The 21,791-nt window shown below is 45.1% G+C and overlaps 1 protein-coding gene across 2 annotated transcripts in view; it reads left to right on the top strand.

Annotated features, from left to right (window-relative positions):
• BCLAF3 (BCLAF1 and THRAP3 family member 3) overlaps positions 1-21,791 on the top strand; it is a 798,586-nt gene that overhangs the window by 703,511 nt on the left and 73,284 nt on the right. For both annotated transcript variants that reach the window (XM_044072262.1, XM_044072263.1), the window contains one exon: positions 5,021-5,176. In XM_044072262.1, the coding sequence (XP_043928197.1) occupies positions 5,021-5,176 (156 nt within the window). The remainder of the gene's footprint in view (positions 1-5,020; positions 5,177-21,791) is intronic.

Raw genomic sequence — 21,791 nt, forward strand, 5'->3', positions numbered from 1 at the left:
TTGCAGTGGTCACCACAGATTCAACTTCGCTACAGTGGGGGCAAGATGGTTCAAGGTTTGTGGACTCTGGATGAAGTTTCCCTGTACATCTGTGTGCTTGACATGTGAGCTGCCTTAGTGTTGTAGGCATTTCAGGACATTTTTCTTGAGGTGCAGTTTCCATACCGTCAGACAACATGGAGGTTGTGTGGTACCTGAACAAGCAAGAAGGAACCCACATTGTATCCTTTGTGCTGAGAAGTAATAATAGTATGGGAATGGATCCTGACCTTGCAGTGTTTTTTGACTGCAACACACATACCCAGGTCTTCCAACATGATTGTGGGCAAACTCAGCAGACATGTCTTGCTGCACCACAAGTGGTCCCTGAACATCAGAGTAGCACGCAACATGTTGAAGTGGGGGACACCGTGTTGCAACTGTTCTTTTCACCATTCAACACAAAATGCCCCAAGTTTTTCAGCATAGTTCCCCAAGAAGGGCAGTTATTCTTTCATGATTGGTCATGGAGTCTTCTGTACATCTATTCCCCCCCTGCCTCTGATACAGAGACTCTTACAGAAAACCAGTGATTACAAGGTTCAGCTTATTGTCCTAGCTCTCTTCTGGCCCCAACAGACTCTGTTCCCCTTGCTTATGGGCCTTACCTGAAAGAAAAACGCTTTCTTCTACCAGAATTCCAACCTGGTAATTTACCTGTCAGGGTGGCCTCTCATAGGCATTCATTTCCTTTATCTCACCACTTGGTTCTCCATTTCCAGTAATGGTTAGGAATACACTACTCCTCTTGCGTGGTGTTGAGCTAATTATGGCTTTACAGAAAGGTTCACTTACAAGAATTTGTAAGGGCAAAGGGAAATTTTTTTTCAGAGTGGTCCTTGAGAAGGCCTTTTTCACTATTTCTGCACTGCCGAAATGGGTGTTGGCCTTTCTATCACAAGTGTACAAGAAAGGAGGTAGTTACTCTTCAGTTGAAGTCCATTTGGCAGAAACTTAATGTTTTCATGAGGGGTTTCTAGACCATTCACGAGCAGCTCGTCCTTCATGCAAGGCCTTTCTCAAAGGAATTTTTAATTCTAGGCCTTCATTAACCAGACCAACTTTTGGCTTGGGGCTTTAGTTTTCTGCTTCAGTACCTAACTAGACTTCTTTTCAAACTGATTGCTTCAGTAGGCCTTAGATTCTTGCCCTGTAAGACTGCTTTTTAGTAGCCATTGCTTCCACTAGAGTTTTTGAGCTGCAGGCTTTGTCTTTCAAATACGCCTTTATTGTCTTTCACCCAGACAGGGTATTGCTCAGGACAAAACCTTCCTGTATGCCTAGGGTGGCTACTCAAAATAACTTGAACGAAAGTATCCACCTGTTTTTTTTTTTTTTTCCTAAATAATCCAGTAATGGAGAATATCTGCTACATTGCCTAGATGTTCATAAACAACAGCGTTTTTTCGTAGACCACACACAACCACAGGAAAGATGAGCAGCTCTCTTAGTTTTTTACTTCACAGGTTTGGCTAGAGATGTACCTAGGTTGCACTGGTGAAATGGCTTTTGAATTGTATTTCCTTTTGTTACACTTCAAGTGGCAAAAGGTTTTTTGATCACCTAAGGCACATTAAGTGAAGGCTCAAGCTACATGCGTGACTTCAAGAGATTACTGTAGTAACAACCTGGTCTTTTGCACATACCTTTGCTAAAATTATAGACTCTGTTCTCTTTCCTGAATGGCAGCATCCTTTGGAGTGACCATTCTCAGAGGTTTACTGGTGCAGCCTACCCTGGTTGGCTAGGGACGTAGTCCTGTGGTTCAAGTGTCCAGACAGGACCTGAGAAATATGTGATTTACGCATATGAACGCACTGGCTAAGCACATTTTTAAGTACCCTGGCCATAGTTTTCATTTTTTAGCCATCGATCAAGTCTTGCCTTCAATTCCTGTTCCACTATTATTAGAAAGTAGAGAACTTGAATGGCAACTAACCCTTAACTCTTTTAGCCCTCCGGGGCTTAATGAAAATTGTAATATAGCGTGTATTTTGAAATTGAGAAGTTACAAGAGGTAGAGTATATGTAAAGTAGCAAGACTAACACCATACATTATGCTTACGTTGACCCTTTTATGTGTATTATAGTATGGATTAGTCTTGCTCTGTATAGTACTTTTTTACGTATTTTTTACTTATCTCTACTTTTTAGTACTTTTTAACATTTGTATTTAATATAGATCGGCTTTTTATTTTAAACTTGGCAAGTTGTAGTAACGAGTGTACACCTATTTAGGCTATGTATGTATGCACATATCTTCCGGTGTAGAGTATAGGCTGTATTGGTAAATTGGTAAATATATACTTTTACTTATATTTTTGGTATTATTATTATTAATAAACATTTTTAGATATTTATGAAATTGATTTTAAAAATTACAACGTTGTCTTTAGTTATACAAAGTGAGAAGACGCTTTTTGTTTTTTAAAAAATTTGTTTTTTAAAATGTTATCATTGCCCCTTTTAAGAATAGATTGAAGCATCTAGTGGGCGTATTACACCAAACATTTAAAAACTGTGGCGCTTTCTTTGTACTGCATCTCTGAAGAAGCTACTGTTTTACCAGTGGCGAAAACGTTGGTTGCGTTTTGTTTTCTTAATAAACCTACGTTAAGATTTGAAGGGTTTTTTGTTCTCTGGAGGCTTGCCGTTTTTTCAGACTAGTTTTATTTGTAATTTACCAGTTTGAGCATCCTTTGGAGTGACCATTCTCAGAGGTTTATTGGTGCAGCCTACCCTGGTTGGCTGGGGACGTAGTCCTGTGGTTCAAGTGTCCAGACAGGACCTAAGAAATATTTGATTTATGTACTTATTGGAACTTTAGAGTTTTCTGCTCTATCCAGACACTGGAAGGAACCTGCTTCTCTAACCCCTCCAAATTGTCATGTGTGATGAGTCTGAGAAGGCCCGCAATTGGAAGTAGTCTTTATTGTCTTGTGTATAAATACTTTTTTATATGTTTGTAGTGAGGGCAGTCTCATCTGGAGACTGCAGCAGAGGCTTATGGTTAGGGAGGAGTGCGAGCTGTGAGGAGTTTGTTGCCGTCACTTGAGGGTACCAGCCACTAGTCTTTTTGTTCTAATGTCAGGACAGAGATCAGAGAAATCTAAAGTTCTGTAAGTACAGAGCATCTATATTTGGTACATTTCTGGAGTGGGGGAGAAGTAGACCTTTTTGCTCATCCAGAAAAACATATTTCATAAAATTTTGCATGAGGATACCAGTTGGTGTCCAGGGCAATAGAGGCCCACTCAATAAGTTGGGCATGCCTCTTTCTTACTATCTCCCTTCTCCTCAGGATAATGCAGGCTTGAAATGGAACTTTGTTCCCTTTTAGTAGAGGCAACACTGAATCTTCCTTCTACCAACTAGTTAAGGATGGCATTTGTAGTGCTGCTTGTGTATGAACTTTTTAATCCAAAGCAAGGAGACACTTGACACCCCAACCTGAAGACCTCAGGTCTTTCATCTTGGTTGATCCCGCATCCCTTTTAGGCAAATTATTTCTGATGACTCATTCACGCCAATGGAGCTCAGGAAGTTTGCACTGTAACTTCCAATAGGCGGAGCCTAAGCCTTTTCACAGAATTAAATTTTGTCCTCATTTCAAGCAAATGTTCATATCTATGGAACCATAACGATTATGAAAGTTGTATGAATGGCAAACTCTTCAGCACAAGCTATTTTTATAGTGGTAGTATTCTTTAGGTTCTGGGTCTTAAACCGAACTTCATCAATCACAGTAAACACAGTAACTATTACAGTTGTAATATTTTGCAAGCAACTTACAATATCTCAGCAACCACTCAAGTTGCATACATACTGTCAGCAGCATTTTATTAATCTGGCTGAGAGCTTCATATGAGGCTAAGGAGTTCTATATGTGTTACTTGGTTATTGAAATATTTAGAAAAGTATGACAATTATATCTATACAAATTAATATTAAAAAAAAAAACAGTTTATTGGACAACAGTGGTGCAGCGGTAGCGCCGTTGCCTCACAGCAAGAGGAGTCTGCATGTCCTCCCTGCATTCGTGTGGGTTTCCTCCGGGTGCTCCGGTTTCCTCCCACTTTACAAAGGCCTGCATCTGGAGCCTTTCTCCCCGGGCCTCCTCTGAAAATTGGCCTCGTTCCAAGTCGGACTTTCCCAGTTAACAAATGTTAAGTAAAATAAAATAAAAATATCTATTTACTTGCACTAGACAGAGGTAAAATATTAATGCAGTCGAGTTTGGTATTGTGTAAGCTTTAAGATGAAATCTTTTTAAAATCTTGTACATAGCATGATTTTGGAATTATTGATACAAATATGAACAAGCAATATTTGACGCCTAGAGGCATCAGTAGGAGTTAACTGCAGATGCACCTGGAGGCGTCACTCGGATGTAATGGGAAGCTAGGAAATTAAATGTAAGGAAGTGATATCTAACAAAATGGAAAGGATTTCTATTTGATGCCAGAAGAGGGCTCTGGACCCTAATCAGACTTCACTGCCATGAGTCTCGAATACCAGTCAGAACTTCACAGATTATGATTGTCCTGTGCCTCACCACCTGCAGTTTCAGCCTTCATACTTTTGGATCCACCTCTGTATTTTTGATACAAATAAATCAACTCCTGTAAGGGTCCTGCAGTTGAGGCCACCAAAGAAGGAACTCTCCCACCATGGAAACTCAGTTATTTTCTAGAAAAGTCAGGTTTGCCACTTCTTGAGCCAGCGGCTGGTGCTTGCTACCTGTTACATCACTGATGCTGTATTTTTTATGCTTTGTCTTAGAAGAAGATAGCAGGTAGCAAAGAGTTTAGTTATAACTATGGAATAGGTAATTAAGGGGATAAAAAGGGTGATGACTTGACAAAAAAATATATTAGTTATTTGTTTTGGTGAATAATTTGCCCAGGTGTTGTAATTTATGAACAAGCAATGGAAAATGTCAGGTTTTAGTAAAGGTTTTTTTTTTTTTTTTTTTTCCCAGCATAATTTGCGGCCACAAAGGTTGATTGGACGACCAGTTTCTCATATTGTAAAGCAAAGTTTTAACATTCAGTCTAAGTACTGGCGATTACGAGGTGACCACTCAAGAGGTCGTGGTTCAAGAATCTTCAGAGGAGGCTTTGAAAGGAAAGAAGGGGTAAGGGAAATTAATGTACTGCTTATCATTAAATTCTGTTTTATAGTAACTTGACTGCATTTCATATTTTTATGGCAAAAGAGATGTCAGTAAAGAATGAGGTCTGCAATATCTGTGGAAAATCGCTTTTGCTAGAAATTTTGTAGCACACATCTGTGTGCGTTTGTGTATGCGTGTATCCTGCCAGTGGGCAGCAGTAGATGGGTGTGATGATGTATATTTTACCTGAAATATAAATGGTGGTTCTGGGAAGGGAAATTCTCCCTGTACACATGTGAGGCTTCAAATCCTCCCCCACCCCCACCCCCACCCCTTGCAAAAAATCCCCACGCATCTGATGTACTTAAGTCATACAGCCCAGAGAAGAGGAACATTTGGTACTTTGTGAAACTGATAGATAAGCCTCCTTTGTAGTTATGCAGCTTTGGGGGAAATGGTGACATTAAACTAAAAGACTAGACTTCCTGGTTCTGTTTAAAGCCAGCATTCCAAAGCAGAGCATGATTTTGGTGTCTCATTCAATAGAAAAGCACTTTAATCAGTGAAGCTTGAATAACTGTGACTGCAAAGTAGGACACAAACTGAGATTATCCCTGTTTATTTATAGCTGTACATCTGTTTTTCAGATCTGTATTTTTTTTGCCAATACTATTGCATCTCCTTTTGCTTTAACTGTTCTTATTCTGTCTATTGATTTTGTAGATTACTTAGCTTGAATATCTGTACTCTGCACTGATATGAGACATGATGCATTTGCTTTGCCGATTGTCAGCTTTTAACATTTTGTTGTAATAGAAGATGTTCATCGTGTTACACTGCTGCAGTCATCACACTTGGGTTATCTGCTGTCAGGCGGTCCCGCAGTCGGCCAGAGTTCCAAAGTCTTGGTCCGGCGTCAGTTGCTGTCGCTTCTTCCCTGACGTCAGTGTGACAGGGGTATAAAAGAGGCAGCCAACGCCATTTTCTTCCGTCTTTCTTGCCGTGCGGTGCCCGAAGCAGAAGCAGTTAGCAAGTGCCGGTCAGCCGACCCCTGAGATTTTCAAATCGAATTTCAGACCTAAGTCTTCAATAAAGCTAAGTACCTTGTTGAGGAATCTTTTCTTGCCTCAGTCCGATGTCAGAAAAAATTAATAATTGCATTTCCTGTGGGAAGCAAATACCTCATAAGGATTTTCATTCTTATTGTATCCCTTGCCTAGGCCCAGACCACGACGTCACAGGTGGTTGGTTTTGTGTTAGGTTTAACAAACGAACTATTAAATGTCGGTTTGATTTCGCCCAACATTATTTTGGTAGAAAATTTAATTATACCATGCTGTCGGAGCAACCGATGACCGGGATGCATAAAAAGCGCAAAGATAAGGACAGGCAGCCGAGACCCAAACCAGACACCGAGGCCTCTGCTAGGCCAGTCGCCAGTTCTCCGGTTTTCGCCTACGCAGCCCCTGACGACCGCTGATTTAGAACCCCAGCCTGCATCCGACTCCTAAGCGGAGATTGCAGGGCCTCCAGAGCCTTTATCTTTAGGCCCTTCCGACTCCATGGCTGATGGGTATTCCGGTGCAGTTGAAAGGCTGTCAGTTGCTAAAGGTGTCTTCAGACCGACTATGCTTACTATTAAATCCTTTGCAAAACTGAAAACTCCATTAAAAGAAAGGAAGCCTGTACAGCAGTCTCCAGTGCAAGGCCCCATGCCCAAGAAACAGATGCTTAAGATGGCCGAAGACTTAATTACCCTAGTCAGGGGTTCCCATCCCCCACCTGACAAAAGGCCTAGACAGGAGGAGGACTACGCTTCCTCTGACCAGGTTTCCATTACCTCAGATTCTTCTGAGGAACAGGAGTACTCTTTTCCCCCTGATGAAGACTCTGATGCTGAAGAGTCTATTCCCTCAGCATCTCCCCCAGAAGACTACTGTTTTGGGGAAACTTTACATACCATGAGGGAATATTTCCACTGGGAAGGCCAGGATTACTCTGATTCTAAAAAAAGGCTCCGAGAGTTCCTCTTACTACCCCAGCACAGACCCCTTGCTATTCCACCTGTGTTGGACATTATGGATGATGATTATTCAGAATCTAGCCTTAACCCAGATTCATTACCTCCTGCACCAGCCAAACCAGACAGATACTACAGAGTCCCTGACTCACATAAATTCCTATATAAAAGCCCTGTTGCTGACCAGAAACCATTTCCCAGGGTCCCAAAGGGGTTAAGGCCTCTATTGCTAAAAATCCTGTACTGTCTGAAAGGGATTCTAGAGCACTAGACAGATGGGGAAAGAAAGTATATACCTCAGCTACTCTAGCTATGAGGGCCTTAAATTGCCAGTTTCACATGCTGAAATATCAACAATATTTGATGTCTCAATTAAAACAAAAAATGAGCACTCGTAAAGAGCAGCCTGATTACAAGGAAATGCAAGATTTGTTGCATGCAGCAGAACAAGTGGGAAAACATACTTTGCAATGTGGATTTGATTCATTGGAAGCTTCTTGCAGAGCAGCTGTAAACAGGGTCTGTCATTCGTAGGCATGCTTGGTTAAAAAGAACAAACTTTACCTGATCATGTTAAAGCAAAGTTATTGGATGCACCCTTACAGCAGGATGTTTTATTTGGTGTGAAAGCAGAAGAGGTTTTAAAGAAAATGGAGGATAAGGCAAAATCTATGCAGACGGTCAAGGATTTTTTACAGGTCCAACCCCCTCGTTTCAGCAGAAATTGGCCAACCAAAAACTGGTTCTTTCCAACTTCTGACAGACCTCAGAGGGGCAAATACAGACACCCAAGGGGCAGAGGTCAGACACAAGGCTCTTACAAGCCACGACAATGGGGTGCCACAACCCAGAAAGGAGGAGAAGACAGGTCTCAAACTATCCAAAGACAATCACAATGACTTACCCCTCAGACTGCCAAGCAAATCACTCTTGGCAGCTCCCTTGGGAGGAAAACCTGCACATCTGAAGTAGTTAACTTCATTTGTGCAGCAACCTATGGGAATCGGATCTGACCTCGGATCCGAGCTGGCAGTTTTCAACAGCTTTAGATCCGAGCTCCAAGCTCCTCCCCCTACCCATAATCCCCTGCCAACCCTGACTGACCTCAGATCTAGTTTGCCGCGGTTATCCAGCAGCAGCTTGAGCTAGAGTTCCAGGCGTTAGAGACTTTTTGTGAGAAAAAATTTATCTTTTCTTCTCTTTTCTTCTGTTTTTGGTTGTGTGTGTTTCCAGGTCCCTTTTTGTATAAAACTGTAGCTTGCTACAGATCCCCCACCATACCCCAAGATTCTCACTACACCTTTTTAAACATACTGGAAAATATTAAGATAGAACCAAATACCCTAATACTGGGTGATTTTAACTACCCTGCCATTAACTGGGAAAACTAATCATGTCCCAACACCTTTGTGCAACGGTTCTTGGAATTCATAAATTCCAACGTCTTGTATCAACTAATCCATAGTCCCACCAGGGGCTCCAATATCCTAGACCTGGTCATTGCCAACATGGCAAATCAATGCTCCATACCTATGGTCACCCCCTCGTTAGTCAGGTCTGACCATAAGCTAATCACCCTTAACATCCACATCCCACCCCCACCCCCCAGTAAAGAAACCAGCATAAAAAACTTCTCCAAAGCCAACTTCATGCTACTCAAGTCAGAAGTGACAAACTTCATGACACCCATGCAGACGGGAACTGAAAGTTCAACTGCTGAATCCTACACTAAGGCACTGTACGAGCACATCCACTCATGCATGAATCGTGCCATCCCAAACAGAACCAAAATGCTCTCATCCAAAAAAGGAAGCCAATCTGGTGGTCTCCTGCCATAAACAAACTTTACAACAAAAGGAAGAAAGTTTTGCAGAAAAGAGGAAAATCCCAGGATGCAAAAAACTCCCTTACTAGCCTCAGTAAAATCCTCCAAAGCTAGTTATGAAAATAAAATTGCCAAAGATTCCAAAGACAACCACAAAGCATTCTATAACTATGTCAAGAATCTAAATGGCAATGCTCAGATCTGCTCTGAGCTAAAACAGAATGGCAATAAATATACTGATCCAAAGGATATTGCCAATATCCTGGCAGATCGATTCAGTGCCAACTTTACCCCCCTCTCACCCCCTAAATGGCCCATCTCAATACCGGAAGATTGCCAAATTCCAGTAATAACGGCCACACAGGTACAAAACGCACTCTCTAAAGCCAAGAATACAGCATCCATGGGACCAGATGACATCCCGGGCTGTGTACTACATGAACTACAATATGAACTGGCACCTCACCTAAGTGTCATGTTTAATCATAGTCTCACCTCAGGTTTCGTGCCCACTGAGTGGCGCAGAGCTACAGTTATCCCAATCCACAAGGGGGGATCCACCTTGGATCCCGGAAACTACCGTCCCATCAGTCTGACAAGCCTTATCTGCAAGGCCATGGAGCGTATTATCATGGAACTTATAAACAAAGACATTGGCAACCTTCAAACACTGGACCCCACCCAGTTTGGGTTTGTGAAGGGCCGATCTTGTCTCCTGAACCTGATTGACTTCTTTGAATCAGTCTCCAGAGCCATGGACAAGGGTAAGGTGGTCCACACAGCCTATCTAGACCTTGCTAAGGCCTTTGACACCATCCCCACTCTGGAATCATAGATAAACTTACTAAGTTGGGTATTAATCCCTATGTCACCCAATGGGTTGCTAAATGGCTTACTGATAGAACCCACACTGTAAAAGTAGCCGACTCCAAATCCAGCTCCAGACAAGTGACAAGTGGAGTACCTCAGGGTTCAGTCCTGGGGCCGCTCTTGTTTGGCATCTACTTCTCTGAAGTACAGGTCAACACTAAGGGACTCTGACTAACAAAGTTTGCAGATGACTGCAAACTGGGAGCCATTATTGAATCCCCAAATGTTGTGGATACTCTACAAAAGGGCCTTACAGAAACAGATGCTTGGTGCCAGAGCCATGGGCTCAAGCTCAATACCAAGAAATGTATTGTTATCCCCTTTGGGAAAAAACATGTATCCATTAATTACCATATAGGTGGCAGTACACTAAACACAGAAAGTGTGATGAGACTTAGGGACACAGGTGGACAGTGGTCTCACTTTCGATAACCACATCGCCACAACAGTCAGGAAATCCAATGTGGCACACCTCATCACGAAGGGCTTTTCATCCAGAAAAAAGGAGGTCATTGTCCCACTGTACTCATCCCTCATTAGACCCATTATAGAATACAACGCCCCATTTGGTATGTACCTCTCAAGACATCTGCAACAACTGGAAAGGCCTCAGAAATACCTCACTAAAAGAATCACAGGCCTAAAGCAGATGCCCTACGCTGACCGCCTTAAAAAACTCCAGCTATACTCTGTCGCATATCGTCTACTCAGAGGCGATCTCTGCTTAACATACAAGGCCATGTCAAACCCAGAGCTGTTGGACATGCTACACTTAAAGAAATCCCAATCCCTCAGAGCTACGCTCCAGGGATCTAAACCTTGTCATCACAATAAACAAAACATGCTGGAGGGATAGGTTCCTGACCCAGAGACTCCCCAGACTATGGAATAGATTGCCCATACATGTCAAGCAGAGTGCCTCTTTGGACCTCTTCAAGAGGAACCTTGACGATTGGATGGGAGAAAGGAAATTCACCCCAGGGATCACGTCAGTCGCCCTGCTAGACAGGGGTCCAGGAAAGTAAATAATGTGGGAAGAAATAGCCAGGGAATTGTTATGGCTAGGCTTGTATAGGCCCTAGGGCTGATAGCCTAGTACCAACCTATGAACCTAAACCCTCTATAGTTTAACTCTATATTTTTTGTCATTTACCTCCCCCTTCCTTTGTGGTTCCGTTAGGGTTGTGTTTGTGTGTTTGGGGCCAAACGTGTGTGGTTTCTCTTTTAGTTAAAATGGCCGAGGCCCCAAAGCCGATCTTTTTTAAGTGCACCGAGTGTGGCCATAAGCTGTCCCCGGAGGATGGCCATACTCTGTGTGTGTTGTGCCTTGGGGTTGAACACCTGTCTTCTGGTTGTTCCATCTGTGCGGCGTTCAACCCCAGGGCACTCAAGGACCGGAGGTCTAAGCTGATTCTGGCGGGTCTTCTGCCCCCGGATTCGGCTTCTACCTCCGGTCCTCCTGTGGCTCCCGCTGCAGCGGCTGCCACTCCTGCTTCCCTCCCCCCGGCCGGGACTCAACCTCCCTCCTTAGGCCCGGAGGAGAGGGAGAAACCACAAGCGGTGGGCCGAGGCCTCCGCTTCGGCCCCCCCCCGGCTAAGCGGTCTTCTCTGTCCAGGACTTCTGGGTCTCCTCCGTCTCGGATCCGGTCCCTGTGCTTTTCACCGGGTGTTGAGGAGGAGGAGACCCGATCTCCTTTGAGGTCATCGAGGCAACACTCCCGTCCCGCCTCTGTGGCCTCATCGAGATCAACCCGAAGTCTCACGGATGCAGATTTGGACCAGATGATAAGAAGATTCCTCCAGGCCCAACTGCAGATGGGAGTGCTCCTGCCTCCCCCCCCCTCCAGTCTCGGGTACTTCGGCGCCGACACTTCCCTCGAGTCTGTCGGGTCCATTTTCTTCGAATCCGAGCTCTCGGAGCCGAGGGCTAAGCTTCGGATCCGGGGGTATCTGGTATGCCTTCGGCTCCATCCAGGTTGGAGCATACTGGTCCGTCTGATCTGATCGCTTCGGCGCAGGCCCCAATCCGTCCGTCGGATCCAAGTGAGGGTCTGCTTTCGGATCCCAGAGAGAGCAGCTCTCCCTCGGCATTCGACGTGGTGGAGAGGGCCCTGTCTAGAGATTCCAGGCCCCCGGCCCTTGCCACGGCTCCACCCTGCACTCCTTCTCTGTTGGGCCCGACTGCCATCACCCGGCCCCAGGGGCAGCCTGCTCTGACGTCCCAGGTCGTTCCTTTGGAACAAGACGTGGCTGGTGAGACCTCCTCGGACAGCCCCCCCTGAGGAGGTTCCTCACAAGCGAAAGTGCAAAAGGAGGCACCTGGACTCCCCTGAGTCCTTGACTGAGGACACGGATTTGGAGGAGGAGGAAGGCTTCCCAAGATCACCCCCCGAAGATGTCTCATTTGGTGACATCATGGAGATGCTCAGGATAAGGGGGGGGTCTGCCCCAAAGCCTACCTCGGACGAATCCGTGTTCCTGGAGGCGTTTGAAGCAGGCCCATCTTACCTCTTAGGTGTCCCCTCCGGCCGACCCCCTGATAGATTTGATTACTACCAGGGCGTGGAAGGAGCCGGACACTGTGGAGTCAGTTCCCAAGCGCCCAGACAAAATTCTCAGCCCACCCTCTGACAAGTCCCGCTGGAGTAAGGGTCCCCCTGTAGATGCTATGTTAGTGGCGGCAGCCACCAAGAGGAAACTAGCTCAGGAGAGTCCCTCGGTTCATCCCCCGAGGAAGGAGTCTCGGTCGATGGACCGTTTAGGGAAGCGGGTCTTTAGTTCGGCTACCTTCTCTGTGAGGTCACTGAACTACATGGCACATGTGCTTCGACTGCAGCGGGACCTTATCAAAGAGTACGCTGCGTCACCCCCCGAGTCCATGTCGGCGGAGGACAAGCGATTGCACTCCACCCGGATGGCCACTCTCCGATCCATATTAAAACACCTCTATGCGGCTACTGTCCCATGCCACGGAAGGAGCCGCTAGAGCCAGCGGAGCGGGCCTTGTCATGAGGCGTCAGGCCTGGCTCCGGCACTGTGATTTCGCGGAACCCTTCAAGGCGTCTTTCGCTAATGTCCCTTTCGATGGTTCTGCTCTTTTTGGCAAAACTGTTTGCGATACCTTGGTCCAGAGCGAGAAGGACGGGAAGACATTGTCTGCCGTTGGAGTCCGCTTCTCTGCTCCCCAGAGGTCCTTCTCCAAGAACTAAAAGGGACAGAAGAAGATGTGGTTCTGGAAGTCGCAACAGTCCCATTCCACTCCAGACTCCCGGCCCTTCCGCGGCAGAGGAGGGCAGGGTGGACGCTGCCCTAGAGGCAGAGGGGGCGCGCCGAACTTTGGATCCAGAGAACCCTTTTCGGACCAACCCACGCAACAGTCCTGAGGGGTTGCCCGACTGCTCCACTCTGGATGCAGTCGGGAGGTGTTTCTTGAAGCACCTAGCAGCTTGGGAGTCCATCACGACGGACCGCTGGGTGCTTCGCATTATATCCAGAGGCTATCAGATTCCCTTTTCTCTTTACCCACGCAGCCCCAGATACCTCCCCGATGTCCCACCCGATCAGAGGGAGGCCGCAGCAACAGAAATCCAACAGTTGCTGGAAAAAAGAACCATCCAACACATCCCCCCAGACCAGTGCTGGTTGGGGTTTTACTCCAGGTTCTTCTTGGTGCCAAAAAAGATGGGGGACTTAAGACCTATCCTCGACCTCTCCCCCCTGAACCTGTCAGTAACCAAAGGAAGTTCCGCATGGTCACCCTTCAATCCATTCTCCCCCTTTTGCGGGAGAACAACTGGATGTGCTCTATAGACCTCAAGGATGCGTACTACCACATTCTGATGGACAGGCGATCCAGAAGGTTCCTCCGCTTCCGGCTAGGAGCCAGTCATTTCCAATTCAGGGTCCTTCCCTTTGGTCTCACCACAGCCCCCAGGGTGTTCACCAAAGTGTTAGCAGTGACCTGAGGCTCCAGGGAATTCAGGTCTACCCATACCTGGACGACGGACTCCTGACCGCCCCGACAAGGCATCTACTCTGCGCAGCCAGAAACTACTTTCTTCGTCTAGCTTCCCCGACTGGGGATCACTATCAACATAGAGAAGTCGTCTCTTACCCCGACTCAGACTATAGACTTCATAGGGACCAGATTAGACACAAACAAGCTCCTAGCTTTCTTGACCACAGACCGGCTACGAACCCTGAGGCTACATGTGCGGGCCATTCTACATTCTCCAGCGGAATTGGTCCTGAGGGCTCTAGGCTCAATGGCGGCGGCAGTCAACCTTTTGCCAATGGCGCGTTTGAACATGAGGGTCTTGCAATGGACTCTCCAGGTCCAGTGGTCCTTCCTTCGATTTCCTCTGAGCCATCCCATTCCCCTCAGCAGGGCTTGCAAGAGGGCCCTCTTATGGTGGCTCCAATCTCCGAACCTCCAGGAAGGACGCCCCTTTTCTCTGGCCCCACCCCTAGCCATGGTGACCACGGACACCTCCTGCCTCGGGTGGGGGGGGGGGCATTGTTCGGGCAGGACAGTCCAAAGCACGTTGGACCCCATGGAGACCTCTCTGCATATCAGTGTCCTAGAGATGGGGCAGTGCTGTTAGCGTTGCAAGCACTTCAGGACCTTCTTCCTGTAGGAACTATTGCGTTTCAGTCGGACAATATGTCTGTTGTCTGGTACATCAACAAACGGGGGAACCAGGTCTTACCCACTCTGTCGAGAGGCCATGAGGGTGTGGGAATGGGCGATCTCCATCAACCGCTTTCTTATAGCAACGCACATTCCGGGGCGGTCCAACATCCTAGCGGACAGACCAAGTCGCACCATCCTGTTACCACACGAGTGGTCTCTGAATCCCGAGATAGCGAATCAGATTTTCGCCGAATGGGGTCAACCTGTTGCGATCTATTTGCTTCTCCCTCAAACACAAAATGTTATGACTACTTCGCTCTCATTTCCCTCTCCGGGGAACCTCCGAGAGACGCTCTGGTGCATGCTTGACCTCCCGGTCTACTTTATGCTTACCCTCCTCTTCCTCTGATGCTGAAGTTTCTACAGAAAGCCAGCCGGTTGGGGAGCAGGATAATCCTCATTGCCCCATTCTGGCCTCGTCAAACCTGGTTCCCTTACCTTTGGTCTCATCTGGCGAATCCTCCTTGGATTCTGGATCCCCGTCCGGATCTAATATCCCATCCCCTAGATCTCCCAGTCCCGAATCTGGACAATCACAAGCTCGCAGCTTGGCTGCTCCAGTTCCACTTGTAGCTAGGACTCCCGGTATCTCTTCCTCAGTTAAAACTATTCTAGTAGCAGCGCACAAGCCTTCTACTAGAAAGATCTGTACTAGCAAATGGAAACGTTTCTCCATTTGGGCGGAACGTCAAAATTTGGATCCTTTCACAGCTCCTTTGCCCGCAGTATTAGACTTCCTGTCAGGGCTGTTTCATCAGGGGGCTAGCTCCTCCACAGTCAAGGTTCAACTAGCAGCTATCTCCCATTATCACATGGGAAATGAACTGGGCCCTTTGATCACCACGAAATTGTGTAAGACTTTTTTGAAGGGCACCTTTGTGCTCAGACCTCCAGTGAAGGATGTAGTCCCTCCTTGGGATTTAACGCTGGTGCTTCAGGCCTTGACAGCACCCCCGTTTGAGCCTGCAGCTTCAGTAGATCTTAAATTCTTGTCATGGAAAACAGCCTTTCTTGTCGCTATCACCTCAGCTTGAAGGGTCTCTGAACTACAAGCCCTCTGTGTAAAACCCCCATATTTGACTTTTCACAAAGATAGAGTTTACCTCAGGACCAGTCCCTCTTTTCTTCCCAAGATTGCCTCTGAATCGAATATTAACCAGTCCATCAACTTACCAGTCTTCTTCCCTAATTACCAAAACAAAGGGGAATACAAATTACTCTCACTGTGGATGTGCATGGACAACTTTGCTTCTACATCCACAGGACATCTGGTCATAGGCAATCTGACCAGTTGTTCGTCTCCTTTGCCAAAGTTAACTTGGGTAAATCTGTGTCTAAAGTCACGCTGTCTAGATTGATTTCGCAGTCTATCCTTTTAGCATATGAAAGTTCTGGCAGGCCCGCACTTCAGGGAGTCCATGCCCACTCTACTCGGTCTATATCTACCTCTGCGGCTTTTAGAGTTAGAGTCTCTTTGGATGATATTTGTTCGGCAGCCACTTGGGCCTCATCTCATACCTTTGTCAATCACTATAAATTGGACATTATCTCCAGAGGGAGAGCATCCTTTGGCTCTGCAGTGCTCCGAAACATTCTTCCATGAAGGCCGCCCAAGGTTCAGGTAGCTGGGGACTCTGTCCCTTAGGTTGCTGTACAAATGAAGTTAATTAAGAAGTTATGCACTCACCATAATGTTCCATCTGAGTAGGTAAACTTCATTTGTCAGCAACCATCCCTCCCTCCTGCCCCCTCACTTACAAATGTTTTCATACTCAGGTCCATGGGTGTTACCCACTTTATCTTGAGAGTAGTAGTCTTCAAGCAGTATCTGCTGTTGGGCAAACTTGATCTGAGGTCAGTCAGGGTTGGCAGGGGATTATGGGTAGGGGGAGGAGCTTGGAGCTCGGATCTAAAGCTGTTGAAAACTGCCGGCTCGGATCCGATTCCCATAGGTTGCTGACAAATGAAGTTTACCTACTCAGATGGAACGTTATGGTGAGTACATAACTTCTTATGTTTGCAGACAATTAGCACATCATCACAAAAGACAAATGGGTCCTAAATATTGTAACTCAAGGATACAGGTTCTACTTTCACACTTTACCAAGGATAAAAGGAATGCAAAACCTGCCATCAAATCAACGGGCAGAGGCTCAAAGACAAATTATAGCACTCATGGACATGAGAGCCATTCAGCAGGTTCCTACACAGTAGCAAGGACAAGGATTTTACTCAAGACTCTTTCTGGTTCCACGAAAGGACAAAGGCTGGAGACCCATTCTGAACCTTTCAATTCTAAACACATACCTGGAAGTACCCAAATTCAAGATGCTCACACTACAGCAACTTCTTCCCATGCTGGGCAAGAAGGCTTGGCTAGTAACGTTGACCTCAAGGAGGCATACCTACATGTCCCTATCAGACAAAATTGCAGAAGATACCTCTGATGTATAGCAGGTACAACTCATTACCAATTCTCTGCACTGCCCTTTGGCTTATCTACTGCGCCCAGGGTCTTCACAAAATGCCTGGCACCAGTAATTGCATACTGCAGACAAAGAGGAATCCAAATATATCCATACCTGGACGACTGCCTTATTCAAGCAGACAGCAAGGACATTCTTTTAAAACATATGGCGTTTGTAAAAAAAAAAACCTACTAAGTTGCCTAGGGTACACAGTAAACGAAAAGAAGTCAAAACTAGTGCCCTCACAAGACATAATATTCCTGGGTACCAGCTTAAATACAACGGCCCAGATGGCTTATCTCACGCCAGACAAGCAAGGACAACTGACTCAATACTTCAAAATGATGGCAACAAAGACCCAACTCCCTGCAAGAAAAATTCTGCAGGCCTTGGGATTCATGGCATCTTGCATGCTACTAATACCATATGCCAAACTGCATATGAGGACATTACAATGGTACCTGAAAAGCGTATGGACTCAACACAGCCACAGCTTGGAAACAATAATACCACTAATTCCCTGCCTTCAACAGGAGTTTCTATGGTGGGCTCAGGCATGTCACCTCAACAAGGGTCAGCCTTTCACCTTGCCCACAGCCAGGCAAACAATGACAACAGATGCATCGGATTATGCCTGGGGAGCACACATGGCAGGACAGTGTATTCAGGGCAAATGGTCTGCAGATCAAATGCATCTCCACATCAATCAAAAAGAGATGCTAGCTGTACAAAATGCCCTAACAGCTTTCAAGGACCTCCTACATCCAGGACAACTTCTAATAAAGACGGACAACACCACAGTGATGTGGTACATAAACAAACAAGGGGGCACACATTCCTACCCTATATGCAGGCAAGCAATGATCTTGTGGAACACAGCACTGACCTACCAAGTTCAACTACAAGCACAAATCCTGCCAGGAAAGAAAAATACATTGGCAGACAAACTAAGCAGAAATATCATGGATCCTCACGAGTGGAAACTAGACCCACAAATATTCAAAATGATAACTCAGAAATGGGGGAGCCCAGACATAGATCTGTTTGCCTCCCCCCAAAACTACCAACTGCGAAAGTTTTGCACAAGGACAATACCACACGCTAGCTTGGAAAGTGGACGCCCTCTCATTCAGTTGGAAAACACTAACAGTCTATGCCTTTCCTCCACTGCCTCTTCTAGCAAAGGTGCTGCTAAAAGCCAGATTAGAGGCGCCACAAATGATGCTCATTGCTCCAGACTGTCCACGCCAACATTGGTATCCAGTATTAAGGAACATGGCTCAAGGCCCACCATGCATTTTACCTCACATTCCTCACCTGCTGACTCAGCAAAACAATCAGATTCTACACAGCCAGCTCAAGACTTTAAATCTGGCTGCATGGCAGATTATCTAAACAACCAATCAACACTTCTCTCTACAGCTGTTATGGATGTCATTCTGGAGGTCAGGAGACCCAGCACCAGGAAAACCTGCTCAGACAAATGGAAAAGATTCTGCGAAAAATCCTCTTGTCCCAAATATTCCTCAGATTCTGCAATATTTAACTGAGATGTCGCACAAAGGCCTTTCCTTTTCATCTATAAAGATCCACGCTTCAGCTATTTCAGCTAATTACAACACGGATCCTCCTATTTTTTCGCATCCGTTATTAAGACAGTACCTCAGAGGGGCTAAGAACACAAGACCGCCCCGAAGAGCACCAACACAACTTGGGACCTCAATTTTATTTTGGAAAAACTTACACTACCGCCCTTCGAGCCAGCTTTTTCAGCTGATTTTTATCATGGAAAACTGCCCTGCTGCTAGCAGTAACTCCAGCATGAAGAGTATCAGAGCTACAAGCCCTAATGGCAGTGGAGCCTTTCATCATTTTTCAACAAGGCAGAGTCTCTTTACAAACTAACCCTTCCTTTATGCCAAAGGTAGTATCCAGTGTGGCTCTAAACCAAACCATTCATTTACCCACCTTTTATCCAAACCCCAAGAATAAAGGGGAAAGGCTCCTACACTCTTTGGACATTCACAGGCAGTTACGTTTCTACTTGGATAAAACAAAGGTTTTCAGAAAATCTTATCAGCTCTTTGTATCCTATGCTGCAGGATCTCAAGGAAAGCCTATATCAAAACAGACCATTTAAAAATGGATAGGACATTGTATCCGTTTCTGCTACACACACCATGGGAAACCTGTACCTGGTAACATTAGGCCTCATTCCACCAGGGCTACAGCAACATCAGCAGCCTTCCTCAGAGGGGTACCAACCAAGGGTATTTTGGAAGCTGCAACTTGGAGTTCAGTGCACACCTTCACCAAGCACTACCACTTACCTCTATACTCAAAAACCAGAGCTGGCTTTGCCACTGCAGTTTTGCAGGTCCTACTAGCTTCTCCAAACCCTCTTTCGTACCAACCGCCCAGCCTTAGCTTTGGGATTCAACCCAAGTGTGATGACTGCAGCAGTGTAACACGATGAACATAGTACCGTTTTGTACCTACCATAAATGTAGATGTTCGAGTGTTCACACTGCTGCAGTCCAGGTTACCCTCCCACCTTCCCCTCTTTTTACTTGGGTTTTATCTATAGCTCCCTGTTTATACAATCTCTAAGATGTATTTCTATATGGTGTATTTGCTTACAGTTGTAGCTATTGTTTTCTACTTATGTAATTTACTTAGGATTATGTACCGACTTCCTATTTGGGGGCACTTCCTATTTGGGGGCACCTGACATCTGGGGCAAGAAAAACTGAAGAAAATGGCGTTGGCTGCCTCTTTTATACCCCTGTCGCACTGACGTCAGGGAAGAAGAGACAGCAACCGACGCCGGACCAAGACTTTGGAACTCGGGCTGACTGCGGGACCGCCTGACGGCAGATAACCCAAGTGTGATGACTGCAGCAGTGTGAACACTCGAACATCTGCATTTATGGTAGGTACAAAACTGTACTTTTAACTGTGGCTCTTAATAAAGACTTGCTTCCTACCGTTTGACAAGATTCCATTAAAACCCATTAATGTGCAAAAAGTGAATGAGAAATTGTATATAAAACCTGTGCGATACATTTACTTGAATGATACTAACATACAAATTACTAAATAAGACGCATCATAACTTAAATAAGATCGGTTTCAGAGATAATTTTGCATTCTTATTAAAAATAAGAAAACATGATTCAAGCTGGTATTGCTTGTTTAAACCATGGTTTATTAAGTTAAAACGAGATGAGCACGTTTGCCCTTGTCAAAGCTTCATCGGATCTGTTTTTTTTTTTCCATATGTAGGTGCTTAATTTTCTTTTCCTAGCATTAACCTGTTTTCAGGGCTATATGTTCCTGTCAAGAGACAAGAAAGCTGTGTAGCTTTGTCGCCATAATCACTGCTTTTATGCAGCTGTCCTCCAGTGCCACAGTAGTTAGTGTGCATGAAAGGTGCCGTGACGATTTGAAAACTGGATGGTAGTCATCTTTAGCAAGATACATGTATGTCATAGACATCTTGCAACAGTAATCTATTAGAAAGTCTACTGTTATGGTAAGTTTACTTATGTGGCCGTACTCTCTTTCTCAAAGAGGAGCTCAGGTAGTCTTTTTTCACACCATTCTAGGTGAGAGAGAGAGTTGGATGACATGAATGAGCCTTTACTACTGTGGATAACCTTTGTAAGCCTCCACATGACCCATTTCATTTAACTCTTCTAGGCCTAATTAACTCTTCCAAAAAGAATCCAAATGTGTCAGAAGAATATTCTTAACAGTCTTGAAGTATTGCAGTGCTTTTTGAGTTTGTCTCCTTCATTTGCACCAGTAGCATTTGTCTTAACGTGAATAGTTTATCTTCATTAATTGAGCAAATTATGTTTTTGACCATTCATTAATTATATGTTTGCTTTGATTGGGATAACATGGAAAAATGGATGATAGAGGTGATGATCGAGGAAGGTATGGAGTGGTACTGTTGACCTTTTAGATGTGGCCCTGCCCAAGCCTGAAGAGGTTAAAAAAATGTAATGATTGGTCAAGATACGTCAGGACAGGGTTGATGCTAATGTGTTAATCATCCAAACTTTCTTGCACGTTTCCAAAATACGCCAGTGAGTTTGAGAGATTCAAAAATGATAGTTGTGAATTTTTTTAAGAGCAGTACAGCTGCTTTTAAGGTAGAGCTGTAGTGGAATACAAAATTAAAGTAGCCAAGACTTCCTGGCATATTTGTTGGTTATGTTGAGTAAGGTTCATAAAAGAAGTCAGATTCAGTGGAGTGGTGGAAGGTAAAGCTAGTTTGTATTCGTTTAAGGCATCATTAGACTCCAGAAAGTTTGACTACAGTTTAATCTTATTGAATAAGCTGCTGAGGCTCCTGGAATGGTTTTGGTGCATATTCATACACTGTATGAAAAAGAGTGAGCTTTCTGGCAAATTTACAGCCTCAGAAAACACAATCCGTTGAAGTTCACCTAGTTTACTTTCACCATGATTTTTGTGAAACTGCATCACTGCAGAGATGTTAGTTTGCTTAGGTTATTGAGAAGTGCCATAGGTGAAAACTTAGGTTTACATTTGAAGTGTGCATACATTTTTTTTACAATTGGTAATACAATTATCAGTTTGAATCTGCAATAGATCAGATAAGAGGTTTACCCCTGTATTGGACTATCTGAGACTTCTTTTGATCAGATTTGTTGGAAATGGAGGATGAAATTTAAACTTAGAACGAAGAAGCTAAAGGTTGAGTTTTCACGTATTTGTTTGATAATTTC

The sequence above is a fragment of the Protopterus annectens genome, chromosome 5.part0 (assembly GCF_019279795.1).
Source record: "Protopterus annectens isolate FY-2018-M chromosome 5.part0, PAN1.0, whole genome shotgun sequence".
NCBI classification, from domain to species: domain Eukaryota; kingdom Metazoa; phylum Chordata; order Ceratodontiformes; family Protopteridae; genus Protopterus; species Protopterus annectens.